A 14979-nucleotide genomic window follows, 5' to 3' on the forward strand; every position below is an offset into this window, starting at 1 on the left:
AAGAAATCTTAAAAATTAGGGCAGAAATAAATGCAAAAGAAACAAAAGAGACCATAGCAAAAATCAACAAAACTAAAAGCTGGTTTTTCGAGAAGATAAACAAAATTGATAAGCCATTAGCCAGACTCATCAAGAAACAAAGGGAGAAGAATCAGATCAACAAAATTAGAAATGAAAATGGAGAGATCACAACAGATTCCACAGAAATACAAAGGATCATAAGAGACTACTACCTACAGCTATATGCCAATAAAATGGACAACTTGGAAGAAATGGACAAATTCTTAGAAAAGTATAACTTTCCAAAACTGAACCAGGAAGAAATAGAAGATCTTAACAGACCCATCACAAGCACGGAAATCGAAAGTGTAATCAGAAATCTTCCAGCAAACAAAAGCCCAGGACCAGACGGCTTCACAGCGGAATTCTACCAAAAATTTAGAGAAGAGCTAACACCTATCCTGCTCAAACTCTTCCAGAAAATTGCAGAAGATGGTAAACTTCCAAACTCATTCTATGAGGCCACCATCACCCTAATTCCAAAACTAGACAAAGATGTCACAAAAAAGGAAAACTACAGGCCAATATCACTGATGAACATAGATGCAAAAATCCTTAATAAAATTCTAGCAAACAGAATCCAACATCATATTAAAAAGATCATACATCATGACCAAGTGGGCTTTATCCCAGGCATGCAAGGTTTTTTTAACATCCGCAAATCAATCAATGTAATACACCACATTAACAAATTGAAAGAAAAAAACCATATGGTTATCTCAATAGATGCAGAAAAAGCCTTTGACAAAATTCAGCATCCATTTATGATTAAAACCCTCCAGAAAGCAGGAATAGAAGGAACATATCTCAACATAATAAAAGCTATATATGACAAACCCACAGCAAACATTATCCTCAATGGTGAAAAATTGAAAGCATTTCCCCTAAAGTCAGGAACAAGGCAAGGATGCCCACTTTCACCACTACTATTCAACATAGTTTTGGAAGTTTTGGCCACAGCAATCAGAGCTGAAAAAGAAATAAAAGGAATACAGATAGGAAAAGAAGAAGTAAAACTCTCACTGTTTGCAGATGACATGATCCTCTACATAGAAAACCCTAAAGACTCTACTAGAAAATTACTAGAGTTGATCAATGAATATAGTAAAGTTGCAGGATATAAAATTAACACACAGAAATCCCTTGCATTCCTATACTCCAATAATGAGAAAACAGAAAGAGAAATTAAGGAAACAATACCATTCACCATTGCATCAAAAAGAATAAAATACTTAGGAATATATCTACCTAAAGAAACAAAAGACTTATATATAGAAAACTATAAAACACTGATGAAAGAAATCAAAGAGGACACAAACAGATGGAGAAATATACCGTGTTCATGGATTGGAAGAATTAATATAGTGAAAATGAGTATTCTACCCAAAGCAATCTACAGATTCAATGCAATCCCTATCAAGCTACCAATGGTATTTTTCACAGAACTAGAACAAATCATCTCACAATTTGTATGGAAATATAAGAAACCTCGAATAGCCAAAGCAATCTTGAGGAAGAAGAATGGAACTGGAGGAATCAACCTGCCTGACTTCAGACTCTACTACAAAGCCACAGTCATCAAGACAGTATGGTACTGGCACAAAGATAGAAATATAGATCAATGGAACAAAATAGAAAGCCCAGAGATAAACCCACGCACATATGGACACCTTATCTTCGACAAAGGAGGCAAGAATATACAATGGAGAAAAGACAACCTCTTTAACAAGTGGTGCTGGGAAAACTGGTCAACCACTTGTAAAAGAATGAAACTAGAACACTTCCTAACACCGTACACAAAAATAAACTCAAAATGGATTAAAGATCTAAACGTAAGACCAGAAACAATAAAACTCCTAGAGGAAAACATAGGCAAAACACTCTCCGACATAAATCACAGCAGGATCCTCCATGACCCACCTCCCAGAATATTGGAAATAAAAGCAAAAATAAACAAATGGGACCTAATTAAAATTAAAAGCTTTTGCACAACAAAGGAAACTATAAACAAGGTGAAAAGACAGCCTTCAGAATGGGAGAAAATAATAGCAAATGAAGCAACAGACAAACAATTAATCTCAAAAATATACAAGCAACTTCTGCAGCTGAATTCCCGAAAAATAAATGACCCAATCAAAAAATGGGCCAAAGAACTAAACAGACATTTCTCCAAAGAAGACATACAGATGGCTAACAAACACATGAAAAGATGCTCAACATCACTCATTATTAGAGAAATGCAAATCAAAACCACAATGAGGTATCATTTCACACCAGTCAGAATGGCTGCTATCCAAAAGTCTACAAGCAATAAATGCTGGAGAGGGTGTGGAGAAAAGGGAACCCTCTTACACTGTTGGTGGGAATGCAAACTAGTACAGCCACTATGGAGAACAGTGTGGAGATTCCTTAAAAAACTGGGAATAGAACTGCCATATGACCCAGCAATCCCACTGCTGGGCATATACACCGAGGAAACCAGAATTGAAAGAGACGCGTGTACCCCAATGTTCATCGCAGCACTGTTTACAATAGCCAGGACATGGAAGCAACCTAGATGTCCATCAGCAGATGAATGGATAAGGAAGCTGTGGTACATATACACAATGGAATATTACTCAGCCATTAAAAAAAATACATTTGAACCGGTTCTACTGAGATGGATGAAACTGGAGCCCATTATACAGAGTGAAGTAAGCCAGAAAGAAAAACAACAATACAGTATACTAATGCATATATATGGAATCTGAAAGATGGTAACGATAACCCTATATGCGGGACAGAATGAGAGACACAGATGCATGGAACAATTTTATGGACTCTGAGGGAGAAGGTGAGGGTGGGACGTTCTGGGAGAATGGCATTGAGACATGTGTATTGTCATATGTGAAACAGAGCACCATTCCATGTTCGATGCATGTGACAAGGGCTCGGGGCCGGGGCAGTGGGATGATCCAGAGGGATGGGAGGGGGAGGGAGGTGGGTGGGGGGTTCGGGAAGGGGAACACATGTAAACCCATGGCTGATTCTTGTCAATGTATGGCAAAAACTATTACAATATTGTAAAGTAATTAGCCCCCAACTAAAATAAATAAATTTATAAAAAAAAAAAAAAAAAAAAAAAAAAAAAAAAAAAACTTATATTGTTGTTGTTTAGTCGCTCAGTCGTGTCCGACTCTGCGACTCCATGGACTGCAGCACACCAGGCTTCCCTGTCCTTCACCATCTCCCAGAGTTCGCTCAAACTCATGTCCATTGAGTTGGTGATGCTATCCAACCATTTCAACCTCTGTCACCCCCTTCTCCTCCTGCTTTCACTCTTTCCCAGCATCAGGATCTCTTCCAATGACCCTGGCTCACTGAAATTTAATAAAAATTTATATTATGAAAGTGAAAGTAGCTCAGTCATGTTCAATTCTTTGCGACCCCATGGACTATACAGTCCATGGAATTCTCCAGGCCAGAATACTGGAGTGGGTAGCTTTCCCTTCTCCAGGGAACCCTCCTAACCCAAGGATTGAACCCAGGTCTCCTGCATTGCAGATTGATTCTTTACCAACTGAGGTATCAGGGAAGTCCAAAAATTTATATTAAAATAACTCATATAAAAAAGATTCTTAAATATAAGGGTGCCTTGCCCATCTACAGGGGATGACAAAGGATGAGATGGTTGGACAGCATCACCAACTCGACAGACATGAGTTTGAGCAAGCTCCAGGAGATGGTGAAGGACAGGAAAGCTTGATGTGCTGCAGTCCATGGAGTCTCAAAAAGTTGGACACAACTGAGTGACTCAAACTGAACTGCCCATCTATAGAACCACTATTTTTTAAATTATTCTTTGCATTATTAATAAACAGCACCTGTCACATTGGTAATTTATTACCTTAGATATTGCTGGATTATCTGTTTAATGCCTACCTCTTCCACTGGACTGTACACCCTGAGAAGGCAAGATCTGTTCCCATTTTCTCTGCCAACATCTCAGCCCCTAATGCAGCATCTAGAGCACTGTAAGTGCTCCGAATGCGTGAATGAATGAGTGAATGAAAAAAGGAGAGCCTTTTCCACCAGTGTCTAATCCCATGGTTCCTAAGGACTCACCTCCTCCAGTGTGACTCCTCTCCAAATCATTCAACTGAATTTTCTGCTGGGCTTCCTCCAACTGCTTCTCCACTTCTCCCAGATTCTTCTGGACTTGCTCATACTTGCTCTGGAAGAGAGGCCTCGAGGTTTCAAACTGGAGCTAAGACAGTGGCCATCTCACCCAAGGTGCTGTCAAACCAGGACTGGCCCCTATCCCCACCCCTACCCCCACAATCTTCACCCAGGACACCTCTAAGACCAAGACTTAGGAAGCCTCAAACGTCCTCCAGGACTCCCAGTATGGGAGTCAGTAAGCCTGTGCATCCCAGATATGAGCAGAGAAGGGCAGGTCCGACCCTCCTAGCCACTCTTCTCAGGTACTCGCATCCCCAGCGCTCCCGACCACTTGCCTTTAGCTCCTGGACCTCCCGGGAGGCCCGCAGCCTCTCTGCCCGCTCACTCTCCAGCACCTGGCAGGCCACGTCCCCTTTGAAGCGCTCATCAGCCAGCTCTGTGGTCAGCTCAGCGATCTGGAGGGGGGAGGGTTAAGGCAGGGTTACTTGCTGGGGCTGCCAACCCTTCTCCCGCCCATGCTCCGTGGGACCATCCTTGCACTTATACTAGGTCTTAGCGCAAGGCGACCCTGCAGCGTAATAAGGTGGTTAACAGCATGGGTGTCGGGATGTTACTGGCCCTGCTGGGTTAGAATTCCTGGCCCAGCATTCACTCTCTGTGTGACTCTGAGCCACATAGGATGCCTCTTTGATGCTCGGTTTTCTCCACTTTAGTAAGGAAGGGGACAGCGTGTAGAACTGTTTTGAGAATTAAGTGAGGTAATCCACACACAGCTTAGCACAGTTCCAAGCACATGGTAAACGCTCAATTAAAAAACAATTATTCTAGTAGAAACTCTCCTTAGCCATCCTTCAGGAAGTCATTTCACTTAACCAAACAACAGGCTTCCTTGGTAAGACACACACTCACAGATGCCCACCCCCCATGGCTGCTCTTGGCCAGGAAACCTCTCGGTGGTTCCCCGGGGCCCGCCTGCCTCTACCGGGTTTCAGCCATGCTGCCACACTGTGTGTGCTCCCAACCTCTTTATGCCTCACACGCTTTTATGCAATTGCCTATTCTATTAGCTATTACATAAACCTGTAAAATGTGACTGGGCTAAGAGTTTCCAGGAAAACTAGGCTGAATGATTTGGAGGGAATGAATATAAGTGAGTTGCTTCTTAAAATTCTGTCATATAGGTGTAGGTGCAAAAACTATAAAGGAAAACTTCAAGTACAAAGTGTAAGCTTCTGCATTTGAATTCCTTTGCCATTTGCTCTGCTTTAAAGAAATCAAAACTGGAAATCACGTAGCTGTGTGTGAGGGGTGTGGTTTAAAAAAGAAGTAGATCTTGAGTTTTTGGTCCCACCTCAGTGAGTTGAGGCAGACATGTTTTAAGTTAAAAATTAAAATGTTTATTTTTTAAATGAATTCCCACTCGCACTGGCTTTTTTTCCCCCAAAATAAACGGGGAACACCAAGTAAGCCAGCGCTTGTGTGGTCTTATTGTTTCAAATACAGCCTTCTGGGTTCAAGGATATGGGAAGCAGAGTGAGAAAAAAGAAACATTCAAGTGGACAGTTCATGACCAAGAAAGGCAAAAATGACGCTGCACCACAGAGTCCTCGTGAAACCGGGGCTATGCCTGTGCGAGGCAGCGGTTCAAGTCCAGAGGGAGGGAAGGAAAAAAAAAAACATAAGAGGCAAGGCACAGGGTTCAAGTTCAGACACAACTAACACACTGTGTGACCTTGTACAAGCTTCTTCCTCTCTGGGGCTGTGGTCACCTGAGCTACAAAATGATCTACATTAGGCGATGTCTACTGTCCTCCTGGCCATCCCAGGAATCTCAATTTCAATACACTCCAGGGTGATTCTTCAGCACAGTAAAATTTATATGTTACTGCCATAGGAGTAGCTAGGATCACCTCCTAATTTTAGCCTCATTTGGCTCTAGGTGGGTCAGATTTAAAGTAAAGTGGAAGTTGCTCAATGGTGTTCAACTCTTTGCGACCCCATGGACTGCAGTCGGCCAGATCCCGCTGTCCATGGGACTTTCAGTTCAGTTCAGTCACTCAGTCGTGTCCGTCTCTTTGCAACCCAATGGACTCTAGCATGCCAGGCTTCCCTGTCCATCACTATCTCCTGGAGCTGGCTCAAACTCATGTCCATTGAGTCAGGGATGCCATCCAACCATCTCATCCTCTGTCATCCCCTTCTCCTGCCTTTAATCTTTCCCAGCATCAGGGTCTTTTCCAGTGAGTCAGTTCTTTGCATCAGGTGGCCAAAGTATTAAACTTTCAGCTGCAGCATCATTCCTTCTAATGAATATCAGGACTGATTTCCTTTAGGATTGACTGGTTTGATCTTGCAGTCCAAGGGACTCTCACGAGTCTTTATAGGTAAGAATACTGGGACTTTATAGGCAAGAATACTGAAATGGGTTGCCAGACCCATTCAGGATCTTCCTGACCTAGGGATCAAACCCAGGTCTCTTGCACTGCAGGTAGATTCTTTACCATCTGAGCCACTGGTCTGCATAAAGGCATTCAAGCTGGAAAAGCAATCACTTGCAGTGGGCGCCGAACACAGGCCAGTGTACTCCAGGAGCACCCCTGATCAATCACAGCCCTAAACGCGGCCCCCATCCCTGCTATCAGCATGGGTCCCAAACACCAGGAGAGTATTCTCTCTGCCTTAACCATTTAGTATGGAATTCAATTTGTGCTAATCGGCCTGAACAAAGAGAGCACAAAATTAATTTAATGCATTAATTTTGAATTCTGCAGACCCCAAGTCTGGAGCTCAAAGGACAATTCATTCATCTTTCCAAACCGGGGAAACAGCCGCTTTTCTCAGAGACAGTAGCCTCTGACCGTCCGCATCCCCACAAAGCCCTCTCCCTTCACACATTTTGGGGTCCAGAGGCTCTGTCCTTGAGGTGCGGGGTGGGCACCACATCCAGAGCTATCAGGTGAGTGCAAAATGGCCAGTTTAATGAGGGAGCGCCAGGTTGCAAACCCAGAAGGGCCTTGTGCAGACCACACTAGGACCAATTAACCAGGAATTATTCTGGAATCCTCCCTGGATCCTCTGCTTGGCTGAATCATCAGAAACCCTCTTTCTACTCAGGAACAATGACTCCAAGGGTCTGCCAGAGAGAGGGAGATAGAAATGAATGAATCTGCTATACATTTTGCAGAGTCAAAAAACAGAAATAACATTCCACACATCCTGCACAGACACCACACTGTGGGGGAACAGTGGGTTACGGGGATGTGAAGGACTGCCGAGCACACAGGGTCCCCTGGGCTGTCACCGTCACCTGCCCGATGCAAGCACCTACTGCCTGCCAGACCTGCTTTCAAAGACTCTGCTGTTGGGGAGGGAATAAAACCATGTGTGGAGCACCCACGTGTCTTGGCCCAACCGTGTCCTTGGCTCTTAAACTTGAGGACTCCTGGACCCCAAATCACCTGTCCCATAGAGAGCAAACAGTGCCCTTTCCCCTCTCTCCCTGTGTGTTTCTCAACCAAAAGGATCTGTTTATGTAAGCCCTAGAATGAGAAACAGCTCACACTCATCCACTGCTGTGGACAGAAGCCTCACGAGGAGGGTGTTTCTGTCGCTTGCTCACACAGAACGAGAGACGGTGGCTGTGAGAGGTGAAACGATTTGCTCAGATCAGAGCTGACTGGTTTTGGAGGCAGTCCTGCCCAGGCAGCCTAATTCAGGGTCCTGGCTGGACTTCTGTCCAGATGCTGTTCCCTGTCCGGCATCCCCCAGTCCAGCTCGATCCCCTGCCCCCAGGTCCCTGGGGGTGGTTGTTCTGGAACAGACTAGGACACGTGGCCCAGGGAGGTGATGGACAATGGCCAGTGAGTGCAGGTCAGTGGCCAGGTAAGACCTGGACTGCAGCCAAAGGGAGCCTTGTGGATCCCTAAGGGAAAGAAAGCCCCCATCCCCATCAACCTGAATGACTGAAACAGAAAATGAAAAACATCAGCAGAGAAAAAACGTAGAGAGGAGACAACAGCCCCTTTTCTCCTCTGGGGGAGTGGAGGCACAGACAAGACTTTCCCACCATGACTTCCTCTGTGGCTGGGCTCACCCCGCCGTGGTCATTCTTGAACACGCCTGCCCAGCGTCCATAGCGCCTCTGCAGCCGCTGTCCCCCAGGAGGACGCCCTCCCCCATGGCCCCCCAGTGAAGGCTCCAGAGACCCTAACATCCCGAGTCAGGGACGAAACCAGGCTGTTTTATTCCGCCAGGGCCGGGGGGCTCCCACATCCCGTCCCTACAGAGGCCTAGCGCTGCACTAGAGCACGGAACCAGGTGCCAGGAGACCTGGGACGAGGTCAAGGCTCAGGGGCTATCTGACCATGCAGCCCCCAGTGAGTCACGTCCCTTGCCCTCCAAGAAGTCAGCTGCTGGTAGACAGTCACGGCCGTCAGGAGCCACTTCGCTCAGGGCTCGGCTAATGCACGTCTGCCCTAGATCTCCAGTCCCCACTGCGCCCCGCTGGTTCCCTCAGCGATTCTTCACCCAGAAGTGAAACTTCTTGGGCTAATGAGGCCAGGCAGGGGTGCACATGCGCCTACGTCTTTTGCCATAAATGAGGTCCTGTACATATTCCAGACAGAAGACACCACCCCACTCTCAGGCATCGCCTGTGCTCCTGCAGCCTCCATGGTGCTCCCACCCAGTCGGGCTGCTTCCCTGTGAAAATACAAACCCCACTGGGCATGCAGGCTGATCCTGCATGCTTGAAGAATATTTATAGCCGGCGTCTCAGAGGCTCCTCATCTCCTCTTCGGCTCCTTTGCAAATGAAGCACTTAAATCATTTTGCAGTAATGTTGTCTTTTTAATAAGGCTCGTCAAACAGCATTCTTGCTGATGAGGCACACCATGTTCCAGCCACGGTTCTGTGGCTGTTTCCCCGCTGAGACGAGGGGTGGGGTACAGACGCTGAGAAGGGTGCTGGGGGGCTGCATGAGGCACAGCCTGAAGGAGTGTCTGCTCCCCAACTGTCAACAGAAGCTCCCTTCCAAGAAAGGAGAACCGAGTAGAAGGAGACAGTTCGTACCTATTCTGTAGCTTGACATTTCTCAAAGTGTGGTCCCTGAACAAGCAGGTTCAGCATCACTTGAGAACTTACTAGAACTACAAAAGCTCCAGGGCCATCCCAAGCCACCGACTCAGAATCTCGAAGGCTGGGATCCAACGATTCACTTCCTAACCCATCCTCCTGGGGATTCTGACACACGTTCGAGGAGGAGAACCCCACTACCCTAACATAGCACGACCCTCTGCAGCAGGGTCACCTCAAGGCTTGCTGGAGAAGTGTGGAGGGACCCTGATCCCCAAGATTCCCTCCCGGGCCCAACCTTGAGAGATGGAGCCAGGAAAGCTACAGGGGTAACAGCTCCTCTGGGCGATTCTGAGGGCTTCCCACGTGGCACTAGTGGTAAAGAACCCGCCTGCCAATGCAGGACACATAAGAGATGCAGGTTTGATCCCTGGGTTGGCAAGATCCTCTGGAGGAGGAAATGACAACCCATTCCAGTATTCTTGCCTGGGAAATCCCATGGACAGAAGAGCCTGGCAGGCTGCAGTCCATAGGGTCACAAAGAACTGGACACGACTGAGGGACTTAGCACTCATGGGTGATTCTGATGCTCTTTCAAGTGCAAAAGCAACCAGTATAAATCAACAGTAGCTTTGCAGGGAGGAGGGTAGGAATTAGAGCCCTTTCTCCAAACAGAATCCTACTTGGGCCCCAACATGCTATATTTCACCAAATCTGAGCTGCCACTGACTGTAAGATGCACAGTCTAGAACATGAGAGAGGAATGCACAGCCAGTTCCTAGGGTGAGAGGCTGCTGAATGGGTTCAGCGAAGTACAAAGGGAGAAACTAATGTTCATCTGAGAATCGGTAAAAACAGAATCAAAGCACAAACAGCACATCTACTGTAACGGATACAGGCGTGGGAGTTCTGGAGCCCTGGACCCCTTCCTTGCCCTCTGATGGGTCTGAAGAGACACGGGGCTTTGGGAAACACTCCCTAAATTACTCCATCAGCGAAGACAAGCCACAGAGTGGAAGGGATCCACACTAGTTATAGTCAACAACTGACCAGACGTCCATGGCTTATAAAGAACTGCTCTACGGATCAACAAGAAAAACCATAGGAAAGACTGGAAAGATCACTTTGTCAGAGAAGATAACCAAATAGCCAAAAACATGTGAAAAGACACAAATTAAAATCACAAGGTGGTACAACTGTGCACCAGCCACAATCGCTAAATGAAAAAGGCAGACAATCCCCAGCGCTGGGAAGACGTGGAGCAGACAGAAGGCTCACCCGCAGCCATTAGGGAACAAACGGACACCAACATGGTAGTGAGCTATCTGCAGCATCTATGAAAATTGAACATAGAAATAACTTAAACCCCAGTGGTTCCACCCCTTGGTATGTGCTAACAGCCATGCGTGATCTGTGCACCAAAAGATACACGTCAGGAGGTCCAGAGCAAGCTGGTTCTCTAGTTGAAAAATAGAAACAGCCGAATGTTCCTTTAGAGGAAGGGGTAAGGACAGGTGTCTGCACATAATGGACTAGTCTATAGCAGAGGGGGTCCGTGAACCACAATCACCCACGTCACCAACGATGTCAAATGAAAGAAACCAGGGACAAATGAATGCACGAATTCAATGAATTTCAGTAAAGTTCAGAAACAAGGTAAAAACTATTCTTTAGTGTCAGGAGTCCGTTTGGTGGTTAATGGTGGAGGGCGGTGGCTGAAAGTGGCACAAGGTAGGGGAAACTGGGAGCGAGCCGTGTCAACCAGCGCTCGGGGTGCTGGTTTCACTGGTGTGTCCACTTTGTGAAAATTCATTAAGCTGCACACTTATGATGTGTACACTTTTTTTTGTATGTTGGACTGTTACGTAGAGTTTAAAAGGCAGGAGGAAGAGGAGAAGCAGGAGGAAGAAGACGACGACAAACAGGAGATGCTGGGGAGGAAGAGGAAGAAATCCTAACACTTAGTCATCTAAATGTGCTTCCGGGATGAAGCTCAGCTTTGATTCCTGACTGAACTCTCTTTGTGGCATGGGCATCATGCCCTTGACTTGCAGTTCAAGGTGACATCACCAAAAGCATTTCTACATACCCCTCCTATACGTACTGTGTGAATACAGGTGAGTGCCCTCAGGACCCTTTTAATGAGGCTTCATGGGATAAGCTTCTCTAATATCTCAATTATCTTCATATCCTGAAAAGTTACTCTTTGCTCAAGCAACAGGGGTGTGTGTGGCTGTGTGTGCATATAACCCAGACACAACATGTTTATGGAATATCTTGTTTTTCTTTTTGCTTTGGTTGCTAGGAAGCGCTGTGTCAAAATTTCAACCCATTTTTAATAGTTCCACCCACCCATTCTGTGTCTATTCTGCACTGGGGGCAGGGCTAATGTGATGAGACCTCCCAAGGGCAGTCTAGCTTGGACACAGGAGGTGATCAGGAGGCACTGATCAATGCTGTGAGGGGAAGCACAGGGCCACTGGTAGCCTACAGTGGGGGCCTAATGCACCCGTGGGCTTACCAGGTGGCTCAGTGGTAAGGAATCCACCTGCCAAGCAGAGACTCAGGTTCAATCGCCAGGTTGGGAAGATCCCTGGGAGAAGGAAATGGCAACCCATGCCAATGTTCTTGCTTGGGAATTTCCATGGACAGAGGAGCCTGGCAGGCTACCATCCATGGGGTCACAAAGAGTTGGACTTGACTTAGTGATGAAACAACAACCACCCACCCTTAGAACATCAAGGAAGGCTTCTTAGAGGAAGCACCACTTGAACTAAGCATGAAGGGATGACCAGACATTTACCAGGCGAGGAGGTGGAGGGGGAGGTTCTAGGCAGAAGAAACAGCACAGTCAAAGGCATGAAGTAAGAGTGAGTCTGAGGCCAATAGTAAAGGTCTATATTCTAACTCTTTCCTTGGTTTTGTGTATTCTTCGACTCTTGGTTGCCTTTACTGATTTTCTTAGCTTTAAATTTTTCTTATTTTTTCAAGACTTCATGCAGCTTTTTGCAACTATGTGTGATACAAGGACAAAAGAGCCCAGGCAGAATATTCTGCAGGTGCTGACACAAGCATGCGTAGTTTGGGCCTCAGAAGCCTGGCTCCCTCCCCTACCACCAGTGTCCCATGAGCTGGAACTCCAGATGCTAGAAATGCTCACCTCCTCCTCCTCTCCAAGTCTCCCCCAGCAGCTGACACATCGCAAACCCCCAAGTCCAACCTGAGAGCTCGTGATGGATTACTGCATAAAATGTCAGCTCGGCGGGAAGGAATTTCTGCCGGGAAGTCACCAATATTCCCCACCAGCCCACAGCTCTCTGACTGTTTGCTTCTGCTGCTCTACTCATGGCTACTTCCAGCAAGAGGGGTCAGACGCTGGCTTTCTGGAGCCTCAGTGGAGGACGAAAGGCATTCAGGTGTCATTCCCTCTCCTCACAGTCTCGTCCACGAGAGGGGCAGCAGCCCAGACCAGATTCTCCTCCCGATGCGCCGGAGACTCTCCCTTCCAGGAGCCCCTGCCCCTCAACTAACCGTGGGGGTGGACGGCCACAGAATTCCCGATCTTGATTTCTGAGGTTTTCAGGGCTCCTTTAAATTGTAGCCCCTAGGCAAGTGCTTGGCTCACCCTAGTTCCAGCTGCCTGTCTTCAGGAAGCCCTGGTATGTTACAGGGTTCTGCTGAAGTTCAAGTGGAGTTCATTCATTCCCTTCTTCATTCCCCTGTTCATCAGATGTATCTGAGTACCTTCCATGTGACAGACTTTGAACCAGACCCCTTGGATACAGCCAGGGACAAGGCAAAGTCCCTGTCCTCACAAAGTCTCCAGGCCAACAGAGGGAGACAGACCCCAAGTAGATAAACGTGCAGGCTAGCCTTCAGATGGTAGAGTGCCGCAGGTATTAAACAGAGGGAGGTGACAGGGGAGGGAGGTCAAGTGGAGGGTGATATTACATAAGCAGTCAGGGAAGACATCTGTGGATTGAAAAGTCTGAAGCTGGATCCGAACCATGTGATGCATCCATCTCTGTGCAGATCTGGAGAAAAGGCAGAGGCAGCCAGTGCAAAGGTCCTGAGGCAACATGAGAGACTATCTCAGTCCAGAGCAAAACTAGAGCTTCCTGTGCTTGCACAGCTGGGGTAGTATCACTGCTGACAATAGTGCTTGGTTTGGTCAATGGCTAGCGGAGATTGTAATTATGTTCACCAGCAAAAGCCAACAGTACTCAATTCTTTTTCTTCAGCACTTTGTTTTTTAAGGGCAATCCATATTGGTTCTTATATCTCTGGCTGAAAGGCCTTTTCTTCTAAAAAGAGCCAGATAGTAAATATTTTTCATCTTTGCAGGTCACACAGTCTCTGTCACAAACTGCTCAACTCTGCCTTTGTAGCATGAAAGCAGCCAGAGACTGTACACAAATGAATGGGTGTGGCTGTGCCAATAAAACTTTATTTATAAAGAACCAGTGGTGAAATGGGTTTGCCCTGTGGGCCATAGTCTGCCCATCTCTTTATTCAATTTCACTGTGGTAACTCAGGTTTTAGTCTAACAAGATGTGCTCATCCATTCTGTCAACAGACTCCCTTTCCGGTGCTTATGTTCTTCAAAATGAGAAGCGCTGCTTCTGTGAGCGTCTCGTCTTTTCATTTCTGTGGGAGAGGTTCTCCAGCATGTGAATCTGGAAGTGGAACTGCTGGGCCACAGGGTACAGGCAGCTTCAACTCTCAGAGATGATGCTAGACCGTTCAAGAGCCACGAGGTCAATTTACTCCCATACCAGCAGCGTGAGTTCCTGCTCCTGCTCACTCCTGCCGCCATCACTTGGGGACATCAGACTTCAGGATTTTGCCCATTTCAAGCATTAAGTGATACGTGTTGTGCTGTTAATGTACATTTCCTGATTGCTAGTTTGTAGAGCGTCTTTTCATGGGTTTATTGGCCATTTGCTTTCCTGATCCTTTGAACTCCTGAAATGAGTTCTCCTGCTAAGAACCGCCAATTTCTAATCCCCCCCGCCTTTTATTTTTTACTGGAATGTTTACCTTTTCCCAATTGATTTGAGGAAGTTCTTTACATATTCTGGTTACTCTCTGTCAGTTGCAAGTGTTGCAAATTTCATTTTCAAGTATGTGGTGTGTCTTTATTTTATGCTCTGACAATCAGAAGTTGATCACTTTATTGGGGTCACAGTGATCATTCTCCCCTGAGAGCTGTGCTTTTGTGACTTATTTAAGCAATTCTTCCCTTGGAAGCCACATGACATCGGTTTGAGACTCCTCTCTACACTTGCTGGTTGTGTGGCCGGGGGAAGGTACTTAATACCCCAGAGCCCACATTTCCTCCTCTGTAAAATGGGGAGCGGAGTGGCATGAACCTCATAGGGTTATTTGGAGGAGTCCTGAAGGCACTGAATACCATGCTGGGCTCACTGTCACCTTCCCCATCAACAGACCTCCCCCCACCGTGCAGAAGGGATGGGAGTACCTTGCTCTCGAGCAGGTCTGCGTTCTGCCGGAGTTCGTTCCGAGACTTCTCTGACTTCTCTAGCTTCTGCCTCAGTGCTGTAAGCTCCGCCTACAAAAGCAAACACAGTAACAGAAGCCATTCTGGACTGGAAGTGTAGGTTCCACGTGTGTTAAGAGTGGCCAGCAAATGCAGTGGGCAATTCAGCCAGCCAATCTGTGATG

The 14979-nt window shown here is 46.6% G+C and overlaps 1 protein-coding gene across 14 annotated transcripts in view; it reads right to left on the reverse strand.

Moving 5' to 3' along the window:
• MYO18B (myosin XVIIIB) overlaps positions 1 to 14979 on the reverse strand; it is a 242951-nt gene that overhangs the window by 123120 nt on the left and 104852 nt on the right. For all 14 annotated transcript variants that reach the window (XM_081542931.1, XM_081542926.1, XM_081542924.1 and 11 more), the window contains 3 exons: positions 14777 to 14866; positions 4557 to 4676; positions 4165 to 4273 (listed from right to left, as the gene is read on the reverse strand). In XM_081542931.1, coding sequence (XP_081399057.1) covers positions 4165 to 4273; positions 4557 to 4676; positions 14777 to 14866 — 319 coding nt within the window. The remainder of the gene's footprint in view (positions 1 to 4164; positions 4274 to 4556; positions 4677 to 14776; positions 14867 to 14979) is intronic.

Source organism: Giraffa tippelskirchi, chromosome 11 (assembly GCF_054371585.1).
Source record: "Giraffa tippelskirchi isolate mGirTip1 chromosome 11, T2T-mGirTip1v1.2.pri, whole genome shotgun sequence".
Classification (NCBI taxonomy): Eukaryota; Metazoa; Chordata; class Mammalia; order Artiodactyla; family Giraffidae; genus Giraffa; species Giraffa tippelskirchi.